Source organism: Oncorhynchus masou, chromosome 10 (genome assembly GCF_036934945.1).
Source record: "Oncorhynchus masou masou isolate Uvic2021 chromosome 10, UVic_Omas_1.1, whole genome shotgun sequence".
NCBI lineage: Eukaryota > Metazoa > Chordata > Actinopteri > Salmoniformes > Salmonidae > Oncorhynchus > Oncorhynchus masou.
The window spans coordinates 43,511,206-43,532,906 of NC_088221.1; the positions used below are offsets into that span (position 1 = coordinate 43,511,206).

At 42.4% G+C, this 21,701-nt stretch overlaps 1 protein-coding gene across 1 annotated transcript in view; it reads right to left on the bottom strand.

Annotated features, from left to right (window-relative positions):
* Window positions 1-13,012, bottom strand: part of LOC135547002 (contactin-associated protein-like 5) — a 58,829-nt gene extending 45,817 nt beyond the window's left edge. The window contains exons 1-2 of the mRNA XM_064975563.1: window positions 12,910-13,012; window positions 9,349-9,542 (exon numbers count right to left, since the gene is read on the bottom strand). Of these exons, the coding sequence (XP_064831635.1) occupies window positions 9,349-9,542; window positions 12,910-12,994 (279 nt within the window). The 5' untranslated portion in view covers window positions 12,995-13,012. The remainder of the gene's footprint in view (window positions 1-9,348; window positions 9,543-12,909) is intronic.
* Between the last annotated feature and the right edge of the window lie 8,689 nt (window positions 13,013-21,701).

Below are 21,701 nucleotides of genomic sequence, written 5' to 3' on the forward strand. Positions count from 1 at the left end.
GATGGAACAATTCTACTTTCTTAAAACAAGCTCAGAGGGGTTTACGTGAACATACATTAACATTGGAACTGCACACATAGCTTTATGATGTTATGCACATTTGGAGCAGATCGCATACATTTTCTCTGAAAAGCAAAGACTGTACTGAGCTTACATTCTCAAATGAACTGATTGGAAACACAAAAACCAAAAGTGAACTAATTTCCAACACACCACAGGTACAAATAATATCATTAAACTTCATAGCACAAAATAATACAAGATTTCATCACCTAATAGCTAGCTGGTCACTGACTGACTGACTGACTGACTGACTGACTCACTGACTCACTGACTCACTGACTGACTCACTGACTCACTCACTGACTCACTGACTCACTCACTGACTGACTGACTGACTGACTGACTCACTGACTCACTGACTGACTCACTGACTCACTCACTGACTCACTGACTCACTCACTCACTCATTCACTCACTCACTCACTCACTCACTCACTCACTCACTCACTCACTCACTCACTCACTCACTCACTCACTCACAGTTAGTCATTTTCTTTTATCCCTGACTTTTTCTAATTGGATCAATAGCAGCTGGTTCATGAGTGCCATCCTGTTGTTCCTAACTTTAAGAACTACACTCCGTGTTGTGCCATTGCAGTGCTGGCCTGGCTGTGTGACTCTAAAAGACAATGACAGCTGAGAGTTGCAAGAATAGATAATCATGTTGCCCTTGTGACCTGGTCTGGCACAGGGCAGAGATAAAAGGACTGAACCTCTGTCTCTGTCTTGTGGCTGTGGGTGTTGATGTGGCTGTGTGCGTGCATATGTGCGTATCTGCAGTGCATGCACGTTATTATGTGTGTGTCACAGAGAGCGAGAGAAACGAGAGATTGAGAGTGTTGAGAAAGTGCCCATGTCAATGTGTGTATATCTTTAGTGCAACAAAACTGCTATTTTCAAACGCAGCACATAATACCATGTAAACTTACAGGTGCAGAGTTGCTGCAACCTGGCAGACGCAGGCAGCTGGTGTTCTCATTAGCCCTCTCAGCCGGCACCGCCATCAGCAGGCCATTACCTTCCAACTTCCCTTCCCAGACAGATGTCAATTCTCTGTGTGGCGTACAGTGTCAAACTGTGGTCGCCCACCTCTGGTCCGCTTTATTAGGGTTGTCTCACTAATTAGCTGCCACTTCTGTTTCTGTAGGCAAGTTTCAAAACCAAATGACACCTTTTGTCTTCTCACATTAACGAAGAAGTGAATGGCATGACTATTCAGCAGATGTTTTCTCCTCTGTGTCTTGTTGATTGACACCAGGCAACTGGCATATTCTTTGTTTTCAGTTAACTAACTGAAAAATAATTAACTATTTGACTGATTTCAAAGCAGCACATTCCATTTACAATAAGAGTAGAGAGGTAAGGGTAGGTTTGATGGCTAAAAAGCTATAGCTTTCATAAAAGAAATGGAACAGTTATCATCTATTTTGCTAGACAGACTGGAATATGTTCCTTGATTCATCCAATGGTATTGAGGAGTATACCAACTCAGTCACCAGCTTCATCAACAAGTGCATTGACGACGTCGTCCACACAGTGACCGTACGTACATATCCCAACCAGAAGCCATGGATTACAGGCAACATCCTCACCGAGCTAAAGGCTAGAGCTGCCAATTTCAAGAAGCTGGACACTTATCCGGACGCTTATAAGAAATCCCACTATGGCCTCAGACAAACTATGAAACAGGCAAAGTGTCATTACAGGACTAATATTGAATCCTACTACACAGGCTCTGATGCTCGACAACTATGAAACAGCCTATAGGGAGGAGGTCAGAGAGCTGGCAGTGTGGTTCCAGGACAACGACCTCTCCTTCAATGTGAGCAAGAAAAAGGAGCTAATCGTGGACTACAGGAAAATGAGGGCCAAACAGGCCCCCATTAACGTAGGCGGGGCTGTAGTGGAGCTGGTTGAGAGTTTCAAGTTCCTTGGTGTCCAAGATCACCAACAAACTATCATGGTCCAAACACACCAAGACAGTCGTGAAGAGGGCATGACAACACCTTTTCCCCCTCAGGAGACTGAAAAGATTTGGCATGGGTCCGCAGATCCTCAAAAAGTTCTACAGCTGCACCATCGAGAGCATCCTGATCGGTTGCATCACCGCCTGGTATGGCAACTACTCGGCATCCGACCGTAAGGTGCTACAGTGGGTGGTGCGTACGGTCCAGTACATCACTGGGGCCAAGCTTCCTGCCATCCAAGACCTATATACTAGGCGGTGTCAGAGGAAAGCCCCAAAAAATGTACATCCACATCACCCCCCTTTGTTTTTACACTGCTGCTACTTACTGTTAATTATCTGTGCATAGTTACTTTACCCCTACCTACATGTACAAATTACCTCGACTACTCTGTACTCCCGCACATTGACTAGGTACCGGTAACCCCTGTATATAGCCTTGTTATTGTTATTTTATTATGTTACTTTTAATTACATTTTTTACTTTAGTCAATTTTGTAAATATTTTCTTGACTCTATTTCTTGACCTGCAGTGTTGGTTAAGTGCTTGTAAAGTAAGCATTTCATGGTAAGGTCTATACCTTATACCTGTTGTATTCCACGCATTTATCATAATTTCTTATTTATTTAAATGTTTATTTAACTCGGCAAGTCAGTTAAGAACACATTCTTATTTACAATGACGGCCTACACCGGCCAAACCCGGACAACGCTGGGACAATTGTGCGCCGCCCATTGGCACTCCCAATCACAGCCGGTTGTGATACAGCCTGGAATCAGACCTGTCTGTAGTAAAGCCTCTAGCACTGAGATGGAATGCCTTAGACCGCTGCGCCATGTGACGGAGCTCTCGTTCTAATTCTATTGGCTCCACATCCACTTACTGTAACTCCCTCTACAGCCACTTACTGTAACTCCCTCGACAGCCACTTACTGTAACTCCCTCGACAGGAACTTACTGTAACTCCCTCGACAGGAACTTACTGTAACTCCCTCGACAGGAACTTACTGTAACTCCCTCGACAGCCACTTACTGTAACTCCCTCAACAGTTACTTACTGTAACTCCCTAGACAGCCACTTACTGTAACTCCCTCGACAGTTACTTACTGTAACTCCCTCGACAGTTACTTACTGTAACTCCCTCGACAGCCACATACTGTAACTCCCTCGACAGCCACATACTGTAACTCCCTAGACAGTTACTTACTGTAACTCCCTAGACAGCCACTTTTGTAACTCCCTACACAGCCACTTACTGTAACTCCCTCGACAGCCACTTACTGTAACTCCCTCGACAGTTACTTACTGTAACTCTCTCGACACCACTTACTGTAACTCACTCGACAGTTACTTACTGTAACTCCCTCGACAGCCACATACTGTAACTCACTCTACAGCCACATACTGTAACTCACTCTACAGCCACTTACTGTAACTCCCTCGACAGTTACTTACTGTAACTCCCTCGACAGCCACTTACTGTGGAGAATCATTCCAATTAACACCACACACCCTTTGTAGCCCATTATGCTGGTAACACCAGGGTAGTGGGAGCATGGTGCTGGTAACACCAGGGTAGTGGGAGCATGGTGCTGGTAACACCAGGGTAGTGGGAGCATGATGCTGGTAACACAGGGTAGTGGGTAAAAATGTATGCACGCATGATTAAGTAGTTTTGGAGAAAATCATCTGGTAAATGGCATATATAATGCATTCGGAAAGTATTCAGACCCCTTGACTTTTTCCAAAAGTGGTGTAAATTCACTGCTTGTCTGAGGGACCTTACATACAATTAATTATATGTGTGGGGTACAGAGATGAGGTAGTCATTCAAAAACCATGTTAAACACACCATGCAAATGATAATGTGATTTGTTAAGCTAATTTCTATTCGTGAATGTATTTAGGCTTGCCACAACAAAGGGGTTGAATACTTATTGACTGAACACATTTCAGCTATCCATTTTTTATTAATTTGTAAACATTTCGAAAAACATAATTCCACTTTGACATCATGGGGTATTGTGTGTAGTCCAGTGACACACAATCTCATATAAAATGTGGAAAAAGTCAAGGGGTCTGAATACTTTCAGAATGCACTGTATGTATTTATATATATATTTATTTATATTTATATATATGTATAGCATATAAACTCTTCAAATGCACTCTGTCTGAATACAGACAAATTATGGGACTATTCCAAGGCCCAACCTAACAGTATGTTAGAGTACAACATTGAAAGACCATTACTTAACACAAAAGACAGAGATGAAAAAACACAATGCACTTCACTACTGTATCCCAATTCAGTCACAATCAATCATTGAGAACAATTTCAAGGCATGTCAGGATGGTTCATACACTACACCATTACTTCTACATTATCCCACATTTGAGTGTAAATAATGTATTTTTAAAGACATAGAAGATAATAAATAATTCAATAGATATTGCCATAGTGGACTGGACATGCTGTCTGCACTTGTAACTTCAACTACTGTAAATTATACACCATGTGATAGAAACTCTTGAGAATTGCTAATGTGCAAACACATTTGTCCTCGAGACATCTTAAGAAAAATTCTGAATGGCAGAAAATGCAAGAATGTTGAGTTGTATTTGACATAAATGGAGTGAACACAAAAGGTTTTAAATAATGTATGTCCACTAAAACATCATGAACAGTTTATTTGTTGTTGTTAACTCAATTATGTGCACGTGCTAACCAAGCACTAGCGATACAATCATATTAGAGGGCGAATAGGATGAATGTGCAGTGAGTCAGTGAGTAGAGTACAGCCACACTTCATCCCACACTACCGTCAAACTTAACAAAATGTCTCCTTCACAAGGATTTTAAGCAATGAGATAAAAAGCAAGTTACAGTCTGAATCCTCCTAATGGTTTTCCCCACCAAGCGTGGCATCTCTGATGAGAACAGAACAAAGACAGAGAGGTTTAACCTTCTGCTCGCTCTCAAACACCCCAGAGGCTAAGGACAAAAAGGGCATTTTCACACCTCTTTCTGAGAGTTCAAATCAGAACTTGATTATCTGCATTTTATTCATTTTGTCCTTTTGGTTTCACATTGCCAAATGTCAAGCGCACTAAAATGCCGGAACAAAAACATGTGGTCATGTGACTAATTTATTTATTGTATAAATATGAATCCACCAATGATTATCAAAAAGCACAACTTGTGCCAAACATCATCTTACTTTTGCTTTGGTCTTCAAATAAAATCAAAGTTTATTTGTCACGTGCGCCTAATACAACAGTTAAATGCTTACTTACAGGCTCTAACCAATAGTTCAAAAAAGGTGTTAGGTGAACAATAGGTAAGTAAAGAAATAAAACAACAGTAAAAAGACAGGCTCTATACAGTAGCGAGGCTATAAAAGTAGCGAGGCTACATATAGTCACCAGTTAGTCAGGCTGATTGAGGTAGTATGTTAATGTAGATATGGTTAAAGTGACTATGCATATATGATGAACAGAGAGAAGCAACAGCGTAAAAAGAGGGTTTTGGGAGGGGTTTCGATTATCTGTTCAGGAGTCTTATGGCTTGGGGGTAAAAACTGTTGAGAAGCCTTTTTGTCCTAGACTTGGCACTCCGGTACGGCTTGCCATGCGGTAGTAGAGAGAACAGTCTATGACTGGGGTGGCTGGGGTCTTTGACAATTTTTAGGGCCTTCCTCTGACACCACCTGGTGTAGAGGTCCTGGACGGCATGCAGCTTAGCTCCAGTGTTGTACTCGTCGTACGCACTACCCTCTGTAGTTTTCCCTCTGGTTGCATATTTAACATGTTGATAGATTTGATAGAACTGATTTAAGTTTCCCTGCATTAAAGTTTCCTGCCACTAGGAGCGCCGCCTCTGGGTGAGTGGTTTCCTGTTTGCTCATTTCCTTATACAGATGACTGAGTGCGTTCTTAATGCCAGCATCTGTCTGTGGTGGTAAATTAACAGCCACGAAAAGTATAGCTGAAAACTCTCTAGGCAAGTCATGTGGCCTGTAATTTATCACAATGTACTCTACTTCAGGCAAGCAAAATCTAGAGACTTTCTTCCAACAACATGCGGAAAGGAAACAGGGCAATAGCCCCTCTAACTGCCATGTGACTAGCCTATAGTCAGGAGCAGATGGGAGAATCTCAATTGAAGACTCCTTACATCCTCCTCTCCTTCTCAAAACCCATCCAACCAATGGGGAAAACACTCCAAAACAAAGCCCCCAAATTCATGTCTAATTTACTTGCAGCTTTGACCTACTCTGAGTTACAGCTCAATACGCAGCTACTCTCTCATCCCAGTGTGCCAAGTGAAAAGAAAAGTCTGAACGTAGATGATTTTTGAAATGTTTTATTTATTTATTTAATTAACCTCTAGCACTGAGATGCGGTGCCTTAGACCGCTGCGTCACTGATTAATTTAAAGTTAATGTGACCGACTGGGTTGAAACCCGGCTATCCTGTGCGCTTGTATTACCCATTGAGCTATAGCCAAGGCATTACCTCAGGGAATAGCACAGCAGTGAAAACAAGTGTACAGTGGATGGTGTTCAGTGATAGATAGGAGGGGTTGAATGGAGCTGAAGGATGGGACTAAAAACAAAGAAAAGGTAACTATTGTAAAATATACTCTCTTTGTAAAATACATATAATATGTATAATCTGGAAGTAGAAGCCTAAGAGTTGTTGTCCATTAGTTTACTCCAATTAGGGGAGGGATGGTAGGGTTAGGGGAAAATAATCAAATAAAATATATTTAAAAATATATATATATAAACTCAGCAAAAAAAGAAACGTCCCTTATTCAGGGCCCTGTCTTTCAACGATAATTCGTAAAAATCCAAATAACTTCACAGATCTTTATTGTAAAGGGTTTAAACACTGTTTGCCATGCTTGTTCAATGAACCATAAACAATTAATGAACATGCACCTGTGGAACGGTCGTTAAGACACTAACAGCTTACAGATGGTAGGCAATTAAAGTCACAGTTGTGAAAACTTAGGACACTAAAGAGGCTTTTTTACTGACTCTGAAAAACGCCCAAAAAAATATGCCCAGGGTCCCTGCTCATATGCGTGACCATGCCTTAGGCACGCTGCAAGGAGGCATGAGGCTGCAGATGTGGCCGGGGCAATGAATTGCAATGTCCGTACTGTGAGACGCCTAAGACAGAGCTACAGGGAGAAAGGACAGACAGCTGATCGTGCTCACAGTGGCAGACTACGTGTAACAACAGCTGCACAGGATCGGTAAATCCGAACATCACACCTGCGGGACAAGTACAGGATGGCAACAACAACTGCCCGAGTTACACCAGGAAGGCACAATCCCTCCATCAGTGCTCAGACTGTCCGCAATAACCTGAGAGTGGCTGGACTGAGGGCTTGTAGGCCTGTTGTAAGGCAGGTCCTCACCAGACATCACTGGTAACATCGTCGCCTATGGGCACAAACCCACTGTCGCTGGACCAGACAGAACTGGCAAAAAGTGCTCTTCACTGAATTGTCGCGGTTTTGTCTCACCAGGGGTGGTCGGATTCCCGTTTATTGTTGAAGGAATGAGTGTTACACCGAGGCCTATACTCTGGAGCGGGATCGATTTGTAGGTGGAGGGTCCATCATGGTCTGGGGCGGTGTGTCACAGCATCATTGGACTGAGCTTGTTGTCATTGCAGGCAATCTCAACGCTGTGCTTTACAGGGAAGACATCCTCCTCCCTCATATGGTACCCTTCCTGCAGGCTCATCCTGACATGACCCTCCAGCATGAAAATGCCACCAGCCATACTGCTCGTTCTGTGTGTGATTTCCTGCAAGACAGGAATGTCAGTGTTCTGCCATGGCCAGCAAAGAGCCCGGATCTCAATCCCATTGAGCACGTCTGGGACCTGTTGGATCGGAGGGTGATTGCTAGGCCCATTCCCCCCAGAAATGTCCGGGAACTTGCAGGTGCCTTGGTGGAAAAGTAGGGTAACATCTCACAGCAAGAACTGGCAAATCTGGTGCAGTCCATGAGGAGGAGATGCACTGCAGTACTTAATGCATTTGGTGGCCACACGAGATACTGACTGTTACTTTTGATTTTGACCCCACCTTTGTTCAGGGACACATTATTCCATTTCTGTTAGTCACCTGTCTGTAGAACTTGTTCAGTTTATGTCTCAATTGTTGAATCTAGTTATGTTCCTACAAATATTTACACATGTTAAGGTTGCTGAAAATAAACTCAGTTGACAGAGAGAGGACGTTTCTTTCTTTGCTGAGTTATATATATATACGTATATGGGTTGGCAGCGTATCCTAGTGGTTAGAGCGTTGGACTAGTAACCCAAAGGTTGCAAAATCTAATCCCCAAACTGACAAGGTACAAATCTGTCGTTATGCCCTTTAACAAGGCAGTTAACCCACTGTTCCTAGGCCGTCATTGAAAACAAGAATTTGTTCTTAACTGACTTGCCTAGTTAAATAAAGGTAAAATAAATAAAAATATACAGTTGAAGTCAGAAGTTTACATACACCTTAGCCAAATACATGTAAACTGTTTTTCACAATTCCTGACATTTAATCCTATTACAAATTCCCTGTCTTAGGTCAGTTAGGATCACCACTTTATTATAATAATGTGAAATGTCAGAATAATAGTAGAGAGAATGATTTATTTCAGCTTTTATTTCTTTCATCACATTCCCAGTGGGTCAGAAGTTTACATACACTCAATTAGTATTTGGTAGCATTGCCTTTAAAATTGTTTCACTTGGGTCAAATGTTTCGGGTAGCTTTGCACAAGCTTCCCTCAATAAGTTTGTGAATTTTGGCCCATTCCTCCTGACAGAGTTGGTGTAACTGAGTCAGGTTTGTAGGCCGCCTTGCTCACACAGTTTTTTCAGTTCTGCCCACACATTTTCTATGGGATTGAGATCAGGGCTTTGTGATGGCCACTCCAATACCTTGACTTTATTGTCATGAAGCCATTTTGCCACAACTTTGGAAGTATGCTTTGGGTTATTGTCCATTTACTTGTGTCATGCACAAAGTAGATGTCCTAACCGACTTGCCGAAACTATGGTTTGATAACAAGAAATTTGTGGTGTGGTTGAAAAATGAGTTATAATGTCTCCAACATAAGTGTATGTAAACTTCAACTGTAATATCTCTCTCTCTCGCTCTCTCTCGCTCTCTTTACAAAAAATCGGGGAAATGATGGAGACAATTACATTGATTGAAGCCACAATCAATATGCCATATTAATGCTGATCGACCCCCTCGCAAGTAGCAGTAAATCTACAGTATGATGCAACTCACCCCCACCCCGTCCTCCTGTCGGTACTGCTTCCAGGCTCGGCCAGTGTCACTGAACAGGAGCAGGTAGCCGCTGACCCAGTCTGAGCCTCCGTAGCGCCCCTGTGTGGCGACGGCCGTCACCTCCATCCTGTCCCTGAGGTCCAGCTGCAGCCAAGGATGTCTATCTGTCACCTGGGGAGACCAGCCTCCCGCTCCTCGGGAGACCAGAGAGAGAAACATTCCTTTTAGGATTCAGTCAATGCACAGTTTGGATCGAATTGTTCTGTCTTGAGTCAAGATAACCTTTACCCTGTGGGCCTCGCCTACCTGCAATATAATTGCTGCTAAATTATTGCATTGCTGTCTGCATGGAGAGTATCATGTGTACACTAGGATCCTCTGTATAGCGTGTGAAGTGATTGTTGTGCATTATGAACGAACCCCCTCTATCTTGCTGTATGAACTAACCCCCTCTATCATGCTGTATGAACTAGCCACCTCTATCATGCTGTACGATCTAACCCCTCCATCATGCTACATGAACTAACCCCTCCATCATGCTATATGAACTAACCCCTCCATCATGCTGTATGAACTAACCCCCTCCAGCATGCTGCATGAACTAACCCCCTCTATCATACTGTATGAACTAACCCCTCCATCATGCTGTATGAAATAACCCCCTCTATCATGCTGTATGAACTAACCCCTCTATCATGCTGTACGAACTAACCCCCTCCATCATGCTGTATGAACTAACCCCCTCTATCATGCTGTACGAACTAACCCCCTCTATCATGCTGTATGAACTAACCCCTCCATCATGCTGTATGAACTAACCCCCTCTATCATTTTGTATGAACGAACCCCTCTATCATGCTGTGTGAACTAACCCCTCCATCATGCTGTACGAACTAACCCCCTCTATCATGCTGTATGAACTAACCCCTCTATCATGCTGTATGAACTAACCTCTCCATCATGCTACATGAACTAACCCCTCCATCATGCTATATGAACTAACCCCTCCATCATGCTGTATGAACTATCCCCCTCCAGCATGCTGCATGAACTAACCCCCTCTATCATGCTGTATGAACTAACCCCTCTATCATGCTGTACGAACTAACCCCTCCATCATGCTACATGAACTAACCCCTCCATCATGCTATATGAACTAACCCCTCCATCATGCTGTATGAACTAACCCCCTCCAGCTTTCTGCATGAACTAACCCCCTCCATCATGCTGCATGAACTAACCCCCTCTATCATGCAGTATGAACTAACCCCTCCATCATGCTGTATGAACTAACCCCTCCATCATACCGTATGAGCTAACCCCCTGTATCATGCTGTACGAACTAACGCCTCTATCATGCTGTATGAACTAACCCCCTCTATCATGCTGTATGAACTAACCCCCTCTATCTTGCTGTATGAACTAACCCCCTCTATCATGCTGTATGAACTAGCCCCCTCTATCATGCTGTACGAACTAACCCCTCCATCATGCTACATGAACTAACCCCTCCATCATGCTATATGAACTAACCCCTCCATCATGCTGTATGAACTAACCCCCTCCAGCATGCTGCATGAACTAACCCCCTCTATCATGCTGTATGAACTAACCCCTCCATCATGCTGTATGAAATAACCCCCTCTATCATGCTGTATGAACTAACCCCTCTATCATGCTGTACGAACTAACCCCCTCTATCATGCTGTATGAACTAACCCCTCCATCATGCTGTATAAACTAACCCCCTCTATCATGCTGTATGAACTAACCCCCTCTATCATGCTGTACGAACTAACCCCCTCTATCATGCTGTACGAACTAACCCCCTCTATCATGCTGTATGAACTAACCCCTCCATCATGCTGTATGAACTAACCCCCTCTATCATGCTGTACGAACTAACCCCCTCTATCATGCTGTACGAACTAACCCCCTCTATCATGCTGTACGAACTAACCCCTCCATCATGCTGTATGAACTAACCCCCTCTATCATGCTGTATGAACTAACCCCCTCTATCATGCTGTGTGAACTAACCCCTCCATCATGCTGTATGAACTAACCCCTTCATCATGCTGTATGAACTAACCCTTCCATCATGCTATATGAACTAACCCCTCCATCATGCTATATGAACTAACCCCTCCATCATGCTGTATGAACTAACCCCTCCATCATTCTATATGAACTAACCCCTCAATCATGCTGTATAAACTAACCCCCTCCATCATGCTGTATGAACTAACCCCCTCCATCATGTTGTTAACTCACCCCCTCCATCATGCTGTATGAACTAACCCCCTCTATCTGGAGAGATATGGAGTGTGAAAACACACCATTTGCCTTAAATAACATTTCAGATGCATCAGTGCACTTCATACACTGGTGAATAAAAAAAACATAAGCTACTTCCAAACACTAATGTGAAAGTGTGATATGGCAGTGATGTGTACAATTAGTAGAGTCAGACCCCACGAGCCACCCAGCTATCAAGCTGAAGAAACAGGTCAGCTCTGGCAGGGAGGTTCATTACTCAGCTGCTTTGGGCTGGGACACACCACCATGGGAGCAGATGAGTGCAGCATATCAAACCAGGGTCTGAGCCACTGAGGAAGCATCGTTTACGGAGCAGGATCATTCTGGTTGTTATAGACACACATACTGTAGCCGAGGTCCAAATTACCTGGAGTCGGTCACACTCCAAGTCATTGAAAATCCTTATCTAGTTACAGAAAGTAGAATTATATGTAGATTAATTTACTGACCTGTGACCCTTGTTGTTAGGGCTAAGAGCAACATTTTAAAAATTGTCTAAACGGTGCTGACGTGCAAACAAGACCGCATCACGGATTTATCTGAAAACCTCTCTTTTTAAGATGCCCATGAGGTGGAGATAGTTTATCTCCATCTTAATTCAATAATAACATTATAGTTAACTAATCCTGGATGAAGATCTTTTGAATATGATCTCCTAGTATTACAGCCAACAAAACTACCCAGCGGCTCTGAAATCAGTAACACTTTTTATTTGATTTACCTTTTTGTAACACAAGTAAATGTTTTATTTTTTTATTTTTATACATATTACATATTCATAGTTACATATATAATTACATATTCATAGTAACATTTGATATTTAAAAATAGTGCAATCTGACTTTTAGCTCTAACTATGGAGCGATATGGGCTATCAACTCAGTTCCAACTGCATCTGAAAGAGGAGACTCGACCTGGTATAGATATATTGACTGAAAGGTTCACATATATATATATATATATTTGTTTTTAAATGTTGTAGTTTTCTTATCCATATTTTTTTTCAGGGTACATAGATCTATCTACCCCTGGTGCTTATTCCACATAGTGCATTGTTGATTCAATATTTTTAGGTTTGTATACAAGAGAGAGCATTTCTATTCCTCAATATTAACACAGAAGTATTTGTTTTGTCGGTAACTAGTTACTGAACAAAGTCCTAATATTTTTGAAGGATAGCGCATTCAGGGTTAAGACAGTTACATGAAATAAAAAAATATATAACTTTCCATTGTAACTCACCATCTCTTCTGTTGATCTTGGAGAAGTGTGGAGCATAACTGACAGAGGACTGAGAGGAGCTCACAAAAGAGCCCCGGGGCAGCATGGATACCAACGGGCCATTGCAGATATCTGTAAGAGTAAAATAGAGAGTACATTAGTTCATGATTGGGTATAATATATAGACCTTTAGGACCAGCATCATCTGATAGAGCAGGGGTGTCAAACGTAAAAAATCATATAGTGGGGCAAAAAAGTATTTAGTCAGCCACCAATTGTGCAAGTTCTCCCACTTAAAAAGATGAGAGAGGCCTGTCATTTTCATCATAGGTACACTGCAACTATGACAGACAAAATGAGGAAAAAAATCCAGAAAATCACATTGTAGGATTATTTATGAATTTATTTATTTATACATACATACATACATACATACATACATACATACATACATACATACATACATACATACATACATACATACATACATACATACATACATACACACACACACACACACACACACACACACACACACACACACACACACACACACACACACACACACACACACACACACACACACACACACACACACACACACACACACACACACACACACACACGTACGTACGTACGTACATACATACATACATACATACATACATACATACATACATACATACACTGTGTGTGTGTGTATGTATATACAGTGCATTGCAAAAATATTCACCCCCTTGACGTTTTTCCAATTTTGTTGCATTACGGAAAAGTGGTGTGTGCACATGTATTCACCCCTTTGCTATAAAGCCCCTAAATAAGATCTGGTGCAACCAATTACCTTCAGAAGTCACATAATTAGTTAAATAAAGTCCACCTGTGTGCAATCTAAGTGTCACATGATCTGTCACATGATCTCAGTATATATACACCTGTTTTGAAAGACCCCAGAGTCTGCAACACCACCAAGCAAGGGCCACCACCAAGCAAGCGGCACCATGAAGACCAAGGAGCTCTCCAAACAGGTCAGGGACGAAGTTGCGGAGAAGTACAGATCAGGGTTGGGTTAACAAAATATATCAGAAACTTTGAATATCCCACGGAGCCCCATTAAATATGGTGAATATGCCACCCCAACAAACCTGCTAAGATAGGGCCGCCCACCAAAACTCACAGACCAGGCAAGGTTGGCATTAATCAGAGAGGCAACAAAGAGACCAAAGAACCCAGAAGGAGCTGAAAAGCTCCAACGCAGACATGGGATTATCTGTCCATAGCACCACTTTAAGCCGTGCACTCGAAAGAGCTGGGCTTTATGGGCGAGGGGCCAAGTACAAAATCATTGCTAAAAGAAAAAAATGAGCAAACACGTTTGGTGTTTGTGGGAGACTCCTCAAACATATGGAAGATGGCACTCTGGTCAGATGAGACTAAATTTGATATTTTTGGCCATCAAGGAAAACGCAATGTCTGGCGCAAACCCAATACCCCGAGAACACCATCCATCCATGTTTTTCATCGGCCGGCACGGGGAAACTGGTCAGAATTGAAAGAATGATGGATGGAGCTAAATACAGGGAAATTCTTGAGGGAAACCTGTTTCAGTCTTCCAGAGATTTGAGACTAGGACAGAGGTTCACCTTCCAGCAGGACAATGACCCTAAGCGTACTGCTAAAGCAACACTCGAGTGATATAAGGGGAAACATTTAAATGTCTTGGAATGGCCTAGCCAAAGTCCAGACATCAATCCAATTGAGAATCTGTGGTATGACTTAAAGATTGATGTACACCAGCGGAACCCATCCAACTTGAAGGAGCTGGAGCAGTTTTGCTTTGAAGAATGGGCAAAAATCCCAGTAGCTAGATGTGCCAAGTTTATAGAGACATACATCAAGAAACTAGCAGCTGTAATTGCTGCAAAAGGTGTCTCCAGAAAGTATTGACTTTGGGGGGGTGAATAGTTATGCATGCTAAAGTTAGTTTTTTTGTCTTATTTCTTGTTTGCCTCTACAAAGTATTAAGTTGGGGGGTGAATAGTTATGCACGCTCAAGTTTTTCCATTTTTTTGTCTTCTTTCACAATGAAAAGTATTTTGCATCTTCAAAGTGGTAGGCATGTTGTGTAAATCAAATGATACAAACCCCCCAAAAATCCATTTTAATTCCAGGTTGTAAGGCAACAAAATAGGAAAAGTGCCAAGGGGTGAATACTTTCGCAAGCCACTGTATATCATTGTTTTTTAAGGTAAAAATGCAAACAATCTAAAATGACTAAAACCAAATCGAAACTGTGTATTAATGACAATGGACCTACAGTACCAGTTAAAAGTTTGGACACACATTCTACATTGTAGAATAATAGTGAATTGAAATGCATTTCCCGGTGACTACCTCATGAAGCTGGTTTAGAGAATGCCAAGAGTGTGAAAATTTGTCATCAAGGCAAAGGGTGGCTACTTTGAAGGATCTCAAATTTAAAATATATTTTGATTTGTTTAACACTTTTATGGTTACAACATGATTTCATATGTGTTATTTGATAGTTTTGATGTCTTCACTATTATTCCACAATGTAGAAAACAGTCAAAATAAAGAAACATGATTGAATAAGTAGGTGTGTCCTAACTCTTGACTGGTACTGTACATTTATACACTCTTAAAATAATTGACTCTGTCCAGCTAACTAAAAATCACCGAAATGACAGTCAGAGAGCATGAAAATTAAAAACAAATATGGATAGAGGAATATTTTTAGTAAATGTTGATGGCTAGAAAATATTAACAATTATTACAGGCAGGACCTTGATTAAGACTGAATACAGCCCGTGGGGCAAAATGAGGTTGACACCCTTGTACTAGAATATTATATGGCTGCAAAACTGCACCGCTCTGCTGATCTACTACCATGCTTGTTAGACAGAGCATGAAAAAAGAAGTAAGAAATAAGAAAAATGCTACTTTAAGAATAGTAACTGAAACGGAATTATCATCTTGACTTCTGTTCCCCATTTTGTGGAAAATAATGTTTGACTGCAAGTACAGCACACTATGGGGTCTAAAGCCATGTATTGCTAAAATAGGGGGGGTTGCCTCACTTATCCACTCCATAAATCTCTCCCCAGCAGTCCATTAACTCAAGCAGTGACCCTTCAAAAGAGGACAGTAGAATTCACAACACAATCGGCAGCCCTGTGTGTGTATGTGTATGTGGCTGTATGTCAATCGTGTTCCCCTAATCCATCAGTGTGAGATTAGAGTACTTCCAACAGGCAGAAGGAGATTAAGAGGCCAGTGATCTGAACGTGTCAGCCTCATCTTCCACTGATACAGCCCGCCAGGCCCCAAAAAGAGCAGTGAGCGAGGCTGAGCTTGCCCTGCCCGCCAAGGCCCCAATCATCCCCCTCTTCAAATGGGGAAACACTCTAGACCCAAACTGCTACAAACCTACATCCATCCTGCCCTGCCTTTCTAAAGTCTTCGAAGGCCAAGCGAACAAACAGATCACGGACCATTTCGAATCCCACCGTACCTTCTCCGCTATGCAATCTGGTTTCCCAGCTTTTCATGGGCTCACCTCAGCCACGCTCAAGGTCCTAAACGATATCATAACCACCATTGATAAAAGACAGTACTGTGCAGCCATCTTCATCGACCTGGCCAAGGCTTTTGACTCTGTCAATCACCGTATTCGTATTGGCAGACTCAACAGCCTTGGTTTCTCGAATGACTGCTTCGTCTGGTTCACTAACTACTTCTCAGATAGAGTTTAGTGTGTCAAATCGGAGGGCCTGTTGTCCGGAACTCTGGCAGTCTCTATGGGGGTGCCACGGGGTTCAATTCTCGGGCCGTCTCTTTTCTCTGTATATACAGTGGGGCAAAAAAGTATTTAGTCAGTCACCAATTGTGCAAGTTCTCCCACTCAAAAAGATGAGAGAAGCCTGTAATTTTCATCATAGGTACACTTCAACTATGACAGACAAAATGAGAGAAGAAAATCCAGAAAATCACATTGTAGGATTTTTAATGAATTTATTTGCAAATTATGGTGGAAAATAAGTATTTGGTCACCTACAAACAAGCAATATTTCTGTCTCTCACAGATCTGTAACTTCTTCTTTAAGAGGCTCCTCTGTCCTCCCTCGTTACCTGTATTAATGTCACCTGTTTGAACTTGTTATCGGTATAAAAGACACCTGTCCACAACCTCAAACAGTCACACTCCAAACTCCACTATGGCCAAGCCCAAAGAGCTGTCAAAGGACACCAGAAACAAAATTGTAGACCTGCACCAGGCTGGGAAGACTGAATCTGCAATAGGTAAGCAGCTTGGTTTGAAGAAATCAACTGTGGGAGCAATTATTAGGAAATGGAAGACATACAAGACCACTGATAATCTCCCTCGATCTGGGGCTCCACGCAAGATCTCACCCCGTGGGGTCAAAATGATCACAAGAACAGTGAGCAAAAATCCCAGAACCACACGGGGGGACCTAGTGAATGACCTGCAGAGAGCTGGGACCAAAGCAATAAAGCCTACCATCAGTAACACACTACGCCGCCAGGGACTCAAATCCTGCAGTGCCAGATGTGTCCCCCTGCTTAAGCCAGTACATGTCCAGGCCCGTCTGAAGGTTGCTAGAGAGCATTTGGATGATCCAGAAGAAGATTGGGAGAATGTCATAAGGTCAGATGAAACCAAAATAGAAGTTTTTGGTAAAAACTGAACTCGTCGTGTTTGGAGGACAAAGAATGCTGAGTTGCATCCAAAGAACACCATACCTACTGTGAAGCATGGGGGTGGAAACATCATGCTTTGGGGCTGTTTTTCTGCAAAGGGACCGTGACGACTGATCCTTGTGAAGGAAAGATTGAATGGGGCCATGTATCGTGAGATTTTGAGTGAAAACCTCCTTCCATCAGCAAGGGCATTGAAGATGAAACGTGGCTGGGTCTTTCAGCAATGACAATGATCCCAAACACACTGCCCGGGCAACGAAGGAGTGGCTTTGTAAGAAGCATTTCAAGGTCCTGGAGTGGCCTAGCCAGTCTCCTGATCTCAACCCCATAGAAAATCTTTGGAGGGAGTTGAAAGTCTGTGTTTCCCAGCAACAGCCCCAAAACATCACTGCTCTAGAGGAGATCTGCATGGAGGAATGGGCCAAAATACCAACAACAGTGTGTGAAAACATTGTGAAGACTTACAGAAAACGTTTGACCTCTGTCATTGCCAACAAAGTGTATATAACAAAGTATTGAGATAATTTTGGTTATTGACCAAATACTTGTTTTCCACCATAATTTGCAAATAAATTCATTAAAAATCCTACAGTGTGATTTTCTGGATTTTTTTTCTAATTTTGTATGTCATAGTCGAAGTGTACCTATGATGAAAATTACAGGCCTCTCTCATATTTTTAAGTGGGAGAACTTGCACAATTGGTGGCTGACTAAATACTTTTTTGCCCCACTGTACCAATGATGTCGCTCTTGCTGTGGTTCATTCTTTGATCCACCTCTACACAGATGACACCATTCTGTATACATCTGGCCCTTCTTTGGACACTGTGTTAACAAACCTCCAAATGAGCTTCAACGCCATACAACACTCTTTCAGTGGCCTCCAACTGCTCTTAAATGCTAGTAAAACGAAATGCATGCTCTTGACTTTGGTGATGTCATTTACAAAATAGCCTCCAACACTCTACTCAGCAAATTGGATGCAGTCTATCACAGTGCCATCCGTTTTGTCACCAAAGCCCTATATCCTACCCAGCACTGCGACCTGTATGCTATCGTCTGGTCCTCGCTACATATTTGTTGCCAAACCCACTGGCTCCAGGTCATCTATAAGTCTTTGCTAGGTACAGCTCCGCCTTATCTCAGCTCACTGGTCACCATAACAACACCCACCCGTAGCACGTGCTCCACCAGGTATATTTCACTGGCCATCCCCAAAGCCAATACCTCCTTTGGCCGCCTTTCCTTCCAGTTCTCTGCTGCCAATGACTGGAACGAATTGCAAATTCAGTTAGTTAGAGACTTATATCTCCCTCACTAACTTTAAGCATCAACTGTTAGAGCAGTTTACCGATCGCTGCAGCTGTACACAGCCCATTTGTAAATAGCCCATCCAACCAACTACCTACCTCATCCCCATATATTTTTTTTCTGCTCTTTTGTACACCAGTATTTCTACTTGCATATCCTCATCTGCACATATATAACTCCAGTGTAAATTGCTAAATTGTAATTACCTCGCCATTATTGGCATATTTATTGCCTTACCTCCTTACTTCATTTGCAGACACTGTATATACACTGTGTTATTGACTGTATGCTTTTTTATCCCATGTGTAACTCTGTGTTGTTGTTTTTGTCGCACTGCTTTGCTTTATCTTGACCAGGTCGCAGTTGTAAATGAGAACTTGTTCTCAACTGGCCTACCTGGTTATATATATATTATATATATAATATATATTTTTTAAAGAGCAGTGAGTGGGGTGGAGCTAGCCCTGCCTGCCAGGCCCCAATATGAGCAGTGAGCAGGGTGGAACTAGCCCTGCCTGCCACGCCCCAATAAGAGCAGTGAGCAGGGTGGAACTAGCCCTGCCTGCCACGCCCCAATAAGAGCAGTGAGCAGGGTGGAACTAGCCCTGCCTGCCAGGCCCCAATAAGAGCAGTGAGCAGGGTGGAACTAGCCCTGCCTGCCACGCCCCAATAAGAGCAGTGAGCAGGGTGGAACTAGCCCTGCCTGCCAGGCCCCAATAAGAGCAGTGAGCAGGGTGGAACTAGCCCTGCCTGCCAGGCCCCAATAAGAGCAGTGAGCAGGGTGGAACTAGCCCTGCCTGCCACGCCCCAATAAGAGCAGTGAGCAGGGTGGAACTAGCCCTGCCTGCCAGGCCCCAATAAGAGCAGTGAGCAGGGTGGAACTAGCCCTGCCTGCCAGACCCCAATAAGAGCAGTGAGCAGGGTGGAACTAGCCCTGCCTGCCACGCCCCAATAAGAGCAGTGAGCAGGGTGGAACTAGCCCTGCCTGCCACGCCCCAATAAGAGCAGTGAGCAGGGTGGAACTAGCCCTGCCTGCCACGCCCCAATAAGAGCAGTGAGCAGGGTGGAACTAGCCCTGCCTGCCAGGCCCCAATAAGAGCAGTGAGCAGGGTGGAACTAGCCCTGCCTGCCAGGCCCCAATAAGAGCAGTGAGCAGGGTGGAACTAGCCCTGCCTGCCACGCCCCAATAAGAGCAGTGAGCAGGGTGGAACTAGCCCTGCCTGCCAGGCCCCAATAAGAGCAGTGAGCAGGGTAGAGCTCCTTCACTGCACCACAACTCTTCTTTGTTTTTCCACAGAGCAGTGATTGCTCCTGGATCATGCTTGTGTGGCTGCTGAAGAGGATCCCAGGCCATAATAAAACTGGCAACATATTGATTACAATAATCACTGTAGTCTGTCCATCATTTTATTATCCATCACCCATCAGTGGTGGAAAAAGTACTAAATTGTCATACTTGAGTAAAAGTAAAAATACATTAATAGAAAATGACTCAAGTAAAAGCAAGTCACCCAGTAAAATACTACTTGAGTAAAAGTCTAAAAGTATTTGGTTTAAAAAAAAATCTTAAAGTATCAAAAGTACATGGAATTGCTAAAATGTACTTAAGTATCAAAAGTAAAATTATACAGCATTTCAAATGTCTTATATTAAGCAAACCATATATTAAGCAAACCAGTCGGCATATTTTAAATTGACGGATAGCCAGGGGCACACTCCAACACTCAGACATAACTTACAAATGAAGCATTTGTGTTTAGTGAGTCTGCCAGATCAGATGCAGTAGGGATGAGTGGGGTCCTCTTATATCCTCTTGATAAGTGAGTGAATTGGACAATTTTCCTGTCATAAAGTAATGAGCACTTTTGGGTGTCAGGTAAAATGGTGGAGTAAAAAGTACATTATTTTATTTAGGAATGTAGTGAAGTAAAAGTAAAATAGTAAAGTAAAATACAGATACCCCCCTAAAATAGTTAAGTAGTACTTTAAAGTATTTTTTACTTAAGTACTTTACACAACTGATACCCATTACATGATTTTGTTTTGGATGACGTCCATGTTGGAGCTATCCTCCTAGAGACATTTCCACTGAATAATGACCATTCATTTGGTAGAAAACAACGTCTTGTTGAAAATGACATCGGAAGGCTGTTTGATACTGTGGAAGTGTATTTTGAGGACAGCCCACTGCATTTCATCTGACCTAAATTTGCAGCACTTAGATCACTTGCGAGCAAATGTCCCTGAACGTTGATTTACAGATCGACTGAAATGGATCGAGCTGTTTTTTTAAAGACCCAGATATAAACATGCAGCGCTATAGCCACAGATGCTCAACATCAGAGACAATTCCCAACGTGACTTCACAACTGTACATTAAAGTTGTAATCTCAATGTTATTAAACAGTTTGACAAATCTGTTTAAAATGTTATCAATTTCAAATTTCATCTTTACTTTAATCCATGCTCACTACTCACTCTAAGCATGACTCTCTCTCTCTCTATTGCTATCTCTATCTATCTATTGCATCTATATCTATTTATATCTCTCTATCTCTCTATTTATAGCTCTATATATCTCTCTGTTTATCTTTCGCTATCTATTACATCTCTATCTATTTATATATATCTATGTATATATCTCTCTATCTATTTATTTATATCTCTATCTCTATCTATATCAATGTACAGTATGTATCTATCTCTATCTATTTACATCTATCTATTTATATAGATATCTATATCTATCTCTTATCTCTCTATCT